General features: G+C 38.1%; 1 protein-coding gene across 1 annotated transcript in view; it reads left to right on the top strand.

The window, feature by feature from the left end:
* SV2C (synaptic vesicle glycoprotein 2C) overlaps positions 1 to 13,325 on the top strand; it is a 163,313-nt gene that overhangs the window by 73,566 nt on the left and 76,422 nt on the right. Inside the window, exon 3 of the mRNA XM_016137145.2 lies at positions 7,655 to 7,835. Coding sequence (XP_015992631.2) covers positions 7,655 to 7,835 — 181 coding nt within the window. The remainder of the gene's footprint in view (positions 1 to 7,654; positions 7,836 to 13,325) is intronic.

Genomic DNA, 13,325 nt, shown 5'->3' with positions numbered 1-13,325 from the left:
AGTGTCTTAAGGCTTTGACAGGCTATTTAATGCCCAAGGGGACTTAGGTAACAAGTAGTGATGTTGCTTGATATGGCATTACCTGCTTATGCAAGCAGATGCATCGGTCTCTGCCTGGACCAACGGACTTAAATGTCAGACTTTCCAAATGTAACAGTCAGAGATGTTCTGTAGACTGCATCTGATATTTACAGTTCTTTCTAGCAAAGGTGAGCTGACTTTTGTTGCAGATATTCTCCATTGCAAATTAGAAAGGTTTTTTTTTCTTTTGTACATATGCCTTTGATATTATTACTTTATTTTGATTTTGTGAAAGTCCATAGACATATTTGAACACATAATGGCACTTACCTGTGGCTACCAAAAATAGAAATTGGAAAAAGTGAAGGATCGGCTTTAGGAGTCTATTAATTATTTAAATAGTTTCAAGCTGCAAAACAATAAGTCTTTGAGATTTAAAAAATTAGATTACTTTTCCGATGTTGTTTCAGGTGATTTCTTTTCAAAAGTTGAGCTAAGGGAAGGCAAAAGCTGTAATTTCCACTTTCCACACTATTCCAAAGCCCACTCCCTTCCTTCCTGTTGTCTTTTCATCACCATTTTGTTCTTTTTTTTCTTTCTCTAACACCAATAGTTACATTAGTTGTTGTTTTGTGAATAACCATGTTTTACACGGTGTTGAACGCTTTATCCCACTTAATACCTCAAAAACCCTGTGAGGTAAGTCCTGTATTTGATCCCATTATACAGAGGAGAAAATTAAGGCACAAAGAAATTAAGTAATTTACCCAGGATTGAACAGCTAGTAGGTGGTGGAACGAAAATTCAGATCTAGGCTGTGTGTTTCAGAAGCCTGGGCTCTTAACTATTGGTCGCCTGACCTTGAAGTTCAGAGTGATCAGAGGTAGTGGAATGAAGATGAAGGATGTTGCACTTGGTTATGAAACAACAACAAAGCCAGTTCTACCTCGACCCCCATTGCTTTAGTAATGGGTTCACTTTTCAGCCTATTCAGTGAAAGAATCCCATAGAGCAAGTACTGAACTTGAGATTTTATGTTATCATTTCTAAAAATTCAAGCACGGAATTTGAAACCAGTTTGAGAGAAATAGCATATTGTAGATACAGAGGGAGACGCTGCAGCCTTATTTGCATTGGCTAGGTGCAGGGGAAGCAGGGCACAGATAGTGTTCCCTGGAATCAGCCTTTTATGGACTGCAGTGGGATCTGGCTGAAGGATGGCCATATTCACAGTCACCCATTTTGAGGGCAGCAAGGAAGAGAGATTCCCCTATCTCACCTTACTCCCTACCCTACTCCACCCCCCAGACAGAACACAAAGACTTGGCCAGCTTTGCAGTGCTGACCAACACCATTATGTAGAAACCCCTTCTAATTAAATCTGGAGTGCTAATTGGTCAGTTGGTTAAAAAAAAAAAAGGTAATAGGACAGTTGGTAAAAGCAGGAAAATATGTAATAAATATATGTACTTAAATATCATGTTTTAAATATACAAGCATACATTTATTTGACCATCTTTGGATGCAGAAGCAAAGACTTTTATTTGAGTAGAGATTTGCAAGCTAAAGTGCCCCATTGTTTTTCTTGTAATACCATAGCCATTATGTGGCTTTGATTTCCAGTTTTAATTTTTTTAAAGTGGAGTGAAGGCTTAAAGACAAGACATGGTTGCCTCAATCTGAGCACAGAATCTTTCAACTTTGTGAACTTTTTCAGTCATTTAGAATTGTATTAATCGCATTTATTTAATAGCAATAATTTCCTTTTGCATCTAGTCTTCCCCAAATCTCTCTTAAGTTAGTTTTTATAGAAGTAGCTCCAGTTCCTTTCATACTCACATTTCATTATTCATGTGATTGATGTTTAATTAAATACATAATTAATAACATGCAGAACTGACATAAACAAGTTGAGCATAAATAGAGTAAGCCTACAGCACTGCTAGAGAAGCAGAAGGAAGATGGTGAATTCAAGGAAAAAGTTCAAAGAAGCAGTTTTCCGTGTTTGTGGATGGGTTGGTTAATCCATTGAGTTGGTTAAAAACTGGCTAAGTGGGCTTCTACTGTTGATATAACACAAGTTTGTGGGATAGAACCCTACCTTTGTGAAGATAATTGCAGCCGCCCTTTGTGTAAGGAGTAATATCTATAGAGTAATGAGCAAAATTTAGGCAATAAGGTGTTTTTTTCTTAATCCTGTGAGTACAATAGATTATATTATATTATTCATTTCAACAACCATTTCCAGAACAGTTATTGTTATTCTTAAAGATTTATGTTCTTTTTTTACTTTGACTTAACAATTTCTTTTAACCTAAGAAAACCCCTTATAAAAGGTGAGTGTAATCATTGCCTCATGGATGTTATTTATCATTGAATTCAAAATACCAGCACAAAATGTTTTTCACTGAAAATCAATTTGTGAATAAATAGTGTAGTGAACTATAGAGTAATACATTATCCATGGATAGCTGGTGTACTTAAAATAATTTTTAAAAACTTACTGGCTAAAAGTCACTATGAGAAAAACACTACGTAGACCATTTCTTAAAATTGTTCTGTTTAGTTTAAATATGGTTTAAAATGGTGCTGGGGGAAAAGACATGGCCCCTTAGGGATTGTCAGAAAGAATCTAAAGCAGCTTAGCAAAGGGACAGAAATGGAAATGTAATATTTGTCAGGAGAAATGAGGGTATGATTAAATAAAATGGAATCAGCCCTCATGTTAGAAATACCTTAGTGGGGAAGTCATGCTGGAGGCCCCTTTTGTCTTCTGAAAGGAGAGAGGCTAGGCTGCCAAGAATGGCCTGAGCCCAGCTGTGGGGAGGAGTAGAGTGAGCCTCAGACTGTGTTTATTTCTCAGGTCAGCTTCAACATCCTGAAAGCCTAGCTAAATTAAAATCTTCATTGGATTCATGAAAGGATCCAAGATCCTTTAAAGGAGATCTTGCTGTTCTGTGTTGTTGACATCAACATATTCTGGAGCCTACATCTTCTCCTCTCAAATATGTATTAGACAAATACAAACTTTAAGTAAAAAACAACAACAAAACATATATTAGCTTATGTGTTATAATGGAAAGCACACCATCTTAAAAGTGTTTTAAAATCCTAGTGCACCCAGGTCATGTGGGGATCTTGTTCCAATGCAGATTCTGGGTCTGTAGGGCCAGAGTAGAGCCTTAGAGCATTTCTAGCAAGTTTCCCCAGTATGCTAGTGCTGTTAGTCTAGGGGTCATACTCTGAGGAGCAAGGATCTATAAGACCTGATTTAAAATACTGGCTTCTCACAGCCTTGATTTTCCCACATGTAAAATAAGGGACTTCGAACTAAAATACCTTTTAATTCTGACCATTAGCAACATCATGAGGAGTGGATAGCTGAGAAGGATGGTCCATATCAAGAGCACATCTTTGCTCTGAGTTTCTAAGGTCTCCCATCATAACATTGTGAAGACAAGTAAATAGAAAAACAAATGAGGCAGGAAGTACAATTTGTCTTCTGACAATTCAGAGTTTTATTCAGAGTTTCTAGTTTTATTCACTTTGTGCCTTTGCTAACATTGAAAGGTTTGAATTTAATTAGACCACATGATCAATCAATGACCCTTCTAATTGTGCTATTTGTCTCAAATAAGTTCCTGGGTAGGCTTAATTCTGTTCATAGCATGTTCAGTGTAACAGTCTAATCACCAATAATAATCCAACATAGGCGCAAAAGATTATTACCTTTAGGTCTGAAACATATTTTTAACCAAAGTAGAACCACAGCTTAATACTACTTTATTTTTTTCTAGATCTGTCAGTTTTGGAGGAATTTAATACCATCTTGAAATCTTCCTTATCCTTTATAATCAGCTCACATATTGCCTCCTTACTGAAACTTTTTCAGAGCCCACAGTCACAATTAGTAGCCACCTCCTGCTCCTCTGGTCCCAGTTACACCTTCAATAGGGCACACACCTTGGTTAGGCTCATTGAGTTATGTGTTTAGTATCTTCCTCACTGAATTATGAGCTCTTTAAGCCATCTTGATGGAGCAGAAAGAGACCTTGGGGACTTGGAGCCCAGGTACCTGAGTGAGTACTTCAGCACAGTTCTATCCTGGTCATATGTCCCCAGAAGGCCATGTACATTTCTGGTCTGGATGCCCCTCTCGGTAGTGCCCATGATCAAATGATGTTCAGAGGGTTGTATGAAGTAATGAGAGTGAAACTGTCTCCTTCCTCTCCTGGCTTAGAGTAGGCATCAGACACACGTTTGCTGTGTTTTACTTTCTCTAAGGCCAGGGATCATGACTTATAAATTCTTATATTTCCAGCACTTCAAGAAAAGTTATGCATAGTAGGTGCTCAACGAATTCTTTAAAATTGAATTTAATATTCTCTCTTTTAAAGAGATTGGGATGTGTTTATTTTAGGCATAGAAATAACACATGAAGGAGAAAAAATTCTTTGGCTTTCTCCTAATAGCTTTTTGAAATATGTGAAATGTATTTTGGAGTAGTTATTCAAATTCTGACAGATTTATTTCTGGTTTGCTTAGTTTAAGTATCCTAAACACAAGAGGAGAAAAGATAAACACTATGGGGAAAAAATAAAACCACCTGTATTTAATAGGCAGTTCCTATAGGGTATCCAGTTTTATAAATTTAAATGTATCAACTTCTGGGAAGAATCAGAGGAAAATGATAATAGTTACCTTTGAGAAGAGGGCCAGGGTGAAAGAAAAGGAGGCTTTTATTTTCATCTTATGCATTGCTACATGGTTTGAATTTTTGGCCATTTAGGCATATTTGTTTGTATAAATATATGTTAATAGGGATATCTGGGGGGAACTGAAGGATGGGCCATTTACATTTGACTCTTTTGTATATTAAAACTCCTATAAATGTTATTTTTAAGCTTTATTTTTCAAATGGCTTAAGTACAAGGTGAGAATAACAAATGAAGGTTTTCTGCTTCCTGTCAAGTCCCTATGCTGTCTCCATCACCAAAGTCCAGGGCAAGCTCAGTGAGCTCACCCTCTACTACCTCTGAGCTTGTGGAAGCTCCTGAGGTGGGGCTGTGTCCTCACACTCCTGCTGGGCGGGGAGCTCTAACACCCAGCTTTTAAGCTCTTAAAGTGCCAGAATCACCCAGTTCATAAAGCCATGATACAGCTTAGTGAAGAGGAGGAGGCTGCAGGCAACTGCAGAGAATAAGGGAAATAACAGGAAATAGAGGTCCCCCAGCAGGGGCATCATCTCTCCCAGACAGGAAAAGTCAGAGACTTGCCCCTCTCTGGACCATAGTGCCAGAGCCCCTTCTTTTTTAGCAAGAGATTAGATTTTCATTTTTCCTCTGGCGCCACTGAGCTATTTTCAGCATTGACCCCCTTATCCCCGCTCCTCCACCGAGGGTTGGTAATGTGCCCATTTGGAACGTTTTAGAAGGAGTAGTGCACCTCTTGTCCTATGTCAGAGTAGAATAAAGCAGCATTTTCCCCTAGCTCCTGTCTATCATTTTCTGTTACCCCAGACTTAACTAACTCTATGAGTATAGTGCCTGGAGAGAAGGCACCTCAGAAACATTTAATGTACTGCTTGCAATTCTAGACAGCACCCCCATATAGGGGCTTGGACAAACTGGCATGTTTTCACAGGAGGACAGTCAGGATTGTTAAAGGAACCATATCCACATTATACAAAGAACTGCTGACAAACTGGGATGCAGTCACCACTCACTTTTCTGTGGTTAAATCGTTAACTTCTCTGTGTTTCAGTTTCCTCACCAGTGAACTAGGCTTCCATGGTATTAACTTGCAAGTGTTGTCATGAGGATTAAATAAGATAATTCACGCAAACACTTAGAACTGGTAATGGTTCAGCAAGTGCTAGGGACCGTTTTTTGTTCTTGGAGCTCCAAGAAAGACTCCTATGTTTTCAGATTACAGCAGCCATGGGCTACTCCTGATCTATGGGGCTCACTTTCTGATTCGTAGGTATTTTTTTAAAGATACAGACATTATTATGAACAAGCTTAGCAACTGATTATTCTGAAAGACACAAGTGGCAAATTTGAGCCTCTTATTGCGGTAAATAAGAGATATGTTGCATATGCATTTCTCCAGGTAAATCTGTCTCCTTTTGGAATTCCTTTGTCTTGTGCTGATGCAGTCTTTGAAATGAATCAGGCCTCATAATATGAGTAATCTGTTTGTTGAGAAGGATGATATACAGTCAGCCCTGTAGTACAGAGTAAAATACGCCATCTGCACTCAAGCAAGGATGACCAGCACCTCTTTGCAGTACCCCAGTCTGAATAAAGACAGCTTTTATTTTGTCTAATTGTACAAATTACTTGAACACTGGTCATTCACTGATTCATTGTAGCTGTCTGCACTAGATTATCTATCTGCAAAGCAGCATTTGCATGTCATTGATGTGAGGGTCACCAACCTTTGCCAAATGTCTTCCTTCTTGGTCTCATATTGATCCATTAACTGTGTGTTAAGCAAACAAATTTGGGATGAATGTTTATAAAGGGTATTTCCCAAACTAGTCTAAAGCAATAAATAAACTAGTGAGATTTTTTTTTTTTTTTTAGCTTCTTACTTAGATGCTTCTGGGTATCTTGAATGTGCTTTTGAAAAGGGACTGTTCAAATGGTGCTTTGCTAAAGCAAGGGGAAAGCAGAAATGGATGAAAGATGTAGCAGCTTTTTAAACACTATATCCAGATATAACAAACTTTCATTACTAACTATGCCATTTCCCCCAGACATTGCACACCCTGTTGGAAACCTCCCTGGAGTAACATCTGCTATACCTAACATTATTTCCTCCTGAGACAGATTCTGGACAGAGTTTCTAGGGACCTGGTTTTTTAGAAGCAAGTAAATTAGAAAATTCAAATGTATACTCACAGTGACGCAAGAGGGACAGCTATCTAACTCTTGATTTTCCATTTGTTTCTCTTTTAGAAGCAAAGCCAACCATGTTAAGTTTAATAGTTCCCGAATGACTGACAGTTATTTCCCTTCTCCTCAGGCTCCTTAAACTCCTGACTCCAAGAAAAAGTTTTCTCTTATGAGCAGAGCTTGAGACTATTTTAAGATTAACTCTTGTCATTTCTAAACTCACCTTCCCTAACTTTTTTCCTTCCCAAGAAAGGGCCAGGGCTTTCAGAAGGGACCAGAGAGAAAGAACCCATAGAATCCTCTAGAGGGTCCCTAAGGGCCTGACTTGAGCCCAGGTCATTTGCTACAGAAAGAGATTTCAAGCAGCCTGAAGAATCTTGGCCTTGTTATGGTGCTAAGCGTGACATTCAAACCAAAGGTGACATGACCATGAATCAAATTCCAGGATTGTTCTGTGTGGGGACTGTTTATATCTCCTGCCCATTACCATGAGGCTGGTAAGAACGTGATCGTTTTGTCTTTTGCTTTTGCCATTGGTCGTGGCAGCAGAAGGTAGCCCACAGAGCTTACTTTCCAACTTGAAAGTGGATTTGTGAGTCCTAAAGGGTATATTTTTAAGGAAAATTTTCCCCATGCAAAATGCTGGAATGTATTTTGTCCCTTGTTTATTTGCTGTTACATGTGTCGTTTACTCTCAATCTCTTACGTGTTTCTTTGTTTTCTGTGTGTTGCAGGCAGCATAGTGTACCTCGGGATGATGGTGGGGGCGTTCTTCTGGGGAGGACTGGCAGACAAAGTGGGAAGGAAACAGTCTCTTCTGATTTGCATGTCTGTCAACGGATTCTTTGCCTTCCTTTCTTCATTTGTTCAAGGTTATGGCTTCTTTCTCTTCTGTCGCTTACTTTCTGGATTCGGGTAAGGTTTTCTCCTTCATATTTTATAGTAATGCATTTATTCTTCATAATTGTACCTGTTCTTTACCCCTACCCTAGAGGACCTTATTACCAAGAAATTGTCCCTTAACGTCTCCTTCCCTATCTTCATTGTCACCCTTAGGAGCCACAGTGCTTGTTCTTAGAAATATAATGATCAGCCTTTAAATCCAGAAGAGAAGGGAATACACATCTGTGTTCTTGTGGCTGATTCTTTTAGTGTTTTATTTTTACAAAATTGGTATTGCTTTCAATGGAATGCTGTTTCTGTGGCAGAACACGTTTATAAATGTATTTTTCTTCCGAAAATTTAATATAAGCAAGAAATAGCTCCGGTCCTATGCTAGGAACTAATTAAAGGTTCAAACTATTCAGACATGCTCTTAAATCCAGGATAACAGTGTCTCAAATAAATGTGTGTTTGTTTGTTTGTTTATTGATCTATGTTAACAGCATATTTAACTAGGTAGGAAGTCTGCTTCCTGAGATGTAATAGGTTCTTTTCGTTAAGTTCCTGACTCCCTTGAATTATGGAAGTTGTACTGATAGCCAAATGCAATGGCACAGTATAACCAAGGGTGTAGTCATTTTCTTTAAAGAACTGGAATCACTTATTGCTATCCTAAGTGAATCCTCAGCTTATAAATATCCAGTAGTTCAATTAGGAGGATCCAAGAAACTGCTTCGATAAGGGAAAAATAGTAAAAATCTAAAATTTCTAATTTGTGCTTGAGAACTTTATTTTCATTAGAGAGACATTCAAGGGTGTCTAGCATAAGATGAATCTATAGGTATCATGTAAAATAAGAAAGAGAAAAAAGAAAGGGAAGGAGACAGTACCGGGTGATGAATATGACGAGCACATCAGCTGTGGTCGTTGATGATAATGGTACCCACACAGCAAAACGGAGTTTTGTCAAAAGAGAGGGGCAGAGAACTACAACATGTCTTTTTAATTATGTATAGTAGTACTTTAAAATTAGAGCTAAGGTCAGTAGGAATGTACAGCACCAGAGAGAAAGACTATGTAAGTGGATTGCATCAAGAGTGAAAAGACTTCCTCATGCAGACTAATGGTCACTTTTATAATTCATTCAAAATAATTTATATCATTTTCTGCCATAAGATTTGTGCACATATTAAGACTGGTGGACTAGCCACAAATTTTTCTTATGTTATTTTTAATCTTCTTGTAGCCTCTCATACACTACATTGTTCACACAGTGAGCACTTTGCAAATATGAAACTAAGCTGCACAGATGTCAAGACGCTTCCTCAGTGTGAACACATTTCAGTAAATTGTTTCGGTAAACTTAGAGGGTTGGAAAGTTTGGCAAAGTGTAAAAATATTTTTCCCTTGGGAAAAAAAATGATCAGAATCAATAACTGCTTTGTAATGATGGAAAAAGGAGTCTTTTCAGAAGGGGAGATCTTTGGTGCTCAGAGCTCTGTGTGGGATTGGCTACATACACTGAAGACTTGGGGAGGTAATTTGGCTCATGGATTCAAAGGGCTTCAATGGGCCTAATTTTCAGTGAATTGAGATACCTAAGGAAAAACAAGTGTTACTTGAGGCTATTTGTTAAAGTACGTTCTCAGGGTCCATAGGCTAAAACAACCTCACTACCAGAAAGGTCAAGACTTCCTTCTGCTTTCTATTACCTATGTGTTACCATATGCCTGTCAGGAGAAAGCTAATAGCCTGGGTTCTAAACTTTCCAGTCCTTTCCATTTATAGTCTTATCCAGGAAATTTCAAACCGTATCCACAGACTCAAAATTACTTGACTGTGGTCAAATTATAATGGCTATGTTAATTGCCAATCTGGGTTGTGACATGGTCAACCCAATTGATTGCAGAGAAAGGGGCCATTATGGTGGATGCAAAATATTTGAAACTAATAGACTGTCCAGAAACTAATTCAAGGGCAGTATAGAAGCAGAGACTACTTGGGCATCAATCATCTTCTTCTCTGTCACAGACAAAAATATTCTTTAACCAGCAGCTCAAGGCTGCTGACCTCTAAATAACATAATTTATCTGGCAAAGCACAGACTATGCATTGCTAACTCAGCCAGGCTCTCTAAATCGTTAAACCAGAGGTGAACACACTGTACCTTTGAAAAGTTGGCACAGGACTGGGAGTCCAGAAATCCAAATTCATCTACATTCAATCAATTCCAAGACTTGAGCCAGTTTATAAAGAACCCCTTGAATGAAGGGGATACTAAGTCCCCTTGAGGAAGAATCCTGGTACACTTCTGAACATTTATGCTGTTAATCTTTCTCCCAGCCTTTCCCGAGGGACCTATGGCCTTTTACCAGGTTTACTGTGCATGAGGGAAAAAGAAACAATCAGGCTTTTTGGGACTTCACTAGGCACTAGCTCTGAACTGACAGTAATTCCAGGAGACTCAAAGTGTCACTGTGGTCCACCAATCAGAATAGGGACTTATGGAGGTCAGGAAATCAATGGAGTTTTGGTTCAGGTCTGCTTCAAAGTGGGTCCAGTGAGTCCTTGAATCCATCCTGTGGTTATTTCCCAGTTCCCATTCTACTGACAGAATCTTCCCATTGAGACAGCACCTGTTCACCAGTTCCGCTCACTGGAAATCTCAGAGGAGAAAGAGAATTTCTGGGGCATAGTCCAAGCCCTTCATTTTGCAAATTAAGTTTTAGTGATGGAACCAGGAATGAACAGCTAGGATTTAAGTTGCAATTAAATCCTCTTGAACTAGCAACTCTGTAAACAAGTAAATTGTGCATTCTGAGTCCACGGTTAAGATGTATTTATGTCGATTTTATTGCAAATGCCATAGGCTGCTCTATCTTATTTAATTACTGAAGCATCATTAGCAGCACTATGTTATATTCCTGTTTCTGCAGGTAACAAAGACTGGAAAGGATTCTTGTTTTAGCCTGAAGTCTACCTGGGCTTATGGTTTCATTGGCTCTAAATGTGCTTTCCTCTTAATTCACCACACTGAGTCATGAGTATATTTTCTTAGAAACGTAAATATGTCCCGTTGCCAAATTCTGTGTGACTTTAAATATTCATTCAATACAAAGAATGATTTTCCTGCTAGAGACAACAGTGTTTTGTGCAAATGAGGTATAGGACATCGCCAATTATTCATGTCTCTCACTTTTGTAAGTGAATCTCACTCCAAGGGACAGACACTTCCCTCTCCTCTTCTGTTACAGAAAATTAGAAAGATGGGAAATGGAATTGACACCACTGATTCATTTTCATTTGCCTGGAATTAAGTTATTTGTTTCCAGCTACTGTTAATTATGGGAATGATAATGCTTCAGATTCCAGATAATGTCAGAGTTGAGAACTGCTCACAGATGCCCTGGCACTGCTAAGCATGAAGGTCAGGAGAAAAAATATAACAGCAACAGAAGTTAAAATGAAATTTCAATGTGTTTGTCTATCATAAGTGAATGAATGGTCACTTCTCTGTCTGCAAATGGAACCTCACAAATGCATTCTTCACAGCTCTTTGCAATATCCATCCATTAGCTATATTAAGTTATAATAACCAGAATGCCTTTGCTTTGTAGAAATATAATCACCGTTAACTGGAATCCTTCCAAGTGTTTTGTATGTAGCATCTCATTTATTTCTGCACATTTAAAAAATAATTAGATATGCAAAAATATTATGCCTTTCTTAAACTAGAAAATCAATAAACCCCAAGGTTTTAGTCTAATTCTAAACTATAATGCCTTCCAAGTAGTCTTTCTTTTAAGATATGTTTTACTTCCTTATCATATTGGAGAAATGAAGACTCATTTAAAATGTTTCAAAATTTTAAAAGTGTGTTGTATCAAGCACCTATATTGTGCTTGCCCTGTGAGAGATTCTGTGTTAAGCTCTTTATAAATATTCATTCAAAAACCTTTTGGTGACCCTATGAGGAAGATACTATTTATTCTACACACTTTATGGATGAGGCAATTGAGGCACAGAGAGATTAAGTAATTGTTCAAGGTCATACAGTGATACCTAGGCAGTCTGGCTGCATAGTCCATGCTCATAACCACCAGGCCGTGCTGTCTCAGATTCAACAAAGAATATCTCCAATTTTATATAATACATGATAGGCACTAAATAAACATTTCAAAATGACCAATTCAGGAAGATTTCTGATTTAGAGAATCAAAATGGAAAGACCCCTCCCAATATGGAAGATGAGACAACAGACTAAATTAGCTTTAATCCAAAAATAAGTGTAAACTCAAATAGTAAACAGTGGGCCAGTGTTTTCTTAGGCCCAAGGCATTCAACAGGCCACAGGTAGCTCCCAAGCACTTGAAATGTGACCAAATTAAGATGCGCTATAAGTACAAAATACATAGCACTAGATTTCAAAGGCTTAACACATGTAAAAGAATGCAAAGTATCTCATTAATTAATAATTTTTATACTGATCACATGTCAAATCATAATATTTGGCTATGTGGAATATATATAAATGGATATATATTAAAATTAATTTCACATGATTTTGTCACCATGTTTTACTGTCTTTTCTAGAAAATATATGTGGCCCATGTGGTAATTCTATTAGAAAGCATTGTCTTAGACAATGCCTTTTATGAGACTGTCCAGCATACAGGTTGACCTTTTGGGCATACTTTATTTCCCAGTATACCCTTTGGCAAAGTGCTGTTGATATCAAGAAAGAAATAATAGAGCAAAAATATTTTCAGACTCACAATATATAATTGTGAAAAATTAGCCATATGCACTCTTTAGAATTGACTCTGTCAGCTCCTTGAGGACAGGAACTGTGTTCATGTCTGTACCTCCAGTAACTGGTGGTGTACCTGGCCTAGAGTTTGGCTGGGTTAAGGGGTGGCTGAGAGGGTGATGGATGGATGGGTAAACAGCAGGTGAGTGGGAGAGTGAATAGAGGAATGGCTAAGTAGATGTGTACAGGAAGTAGCTGGAAAATTCTGCATATTTTTATCATCATTTCTTGCAGTTCATCATATTGGTCATCACCATCTGTATTCGTGACACCATTTAGATGCTGTGTGAATGAATGCATTCTTCCAGCTCTCTCAATAGCAGGATTAATTTTTTTTCCCAGGAAGCATTAGAATCCTGATCTATGACTCTACCTTTTCCCCCAGCTGCTGCGGATGCATAGACGTCCATAAGCTGGGGTGGGGGAGGGGTGCTTAAGGCGCTAATCTTAAGACAACCAAGGCCTAGGGGAGTTGGATTGAAGCCATGTTTTCTTAGAAACACCACTTTTACCCAAATTATATGTTTGCAGCTCAATGTTTTTAGAATAGTCACTTTCCACTAATAATTCTATCCATAGTTTATATTATATTGATAATATAACAACTACCCATATCAAAGAGTATTATTCTTTAAATTGTGGCTTTGGCAATTGGAGTTCTAAAGCTATCCAAACTACCCATCCTTTAGCACTGCCACTGGGCATGGGAGATC

The sequence above is a fragment of the Rousettus aegyptiacus genome, unplaced genomic scaffold, assembly GCF_014176215.1.
Source record: "Rousettus aegyptiacus isolate mRouAeg1 unplaced genomic scaffold, mRouAeg1.p scaffold_m13_p_8, whole genome shotgun sequence".
Classification (NCBI taxonomy): Eukaryota; Metazoa; Chordata; class Mammalia; order Chiroptera; family Pteropodidae; genus Rousettus; species Rousettus aegyptiacus.
This window is presented reverse-complemented; position numbering and strand designations above follow the sequence as displayed.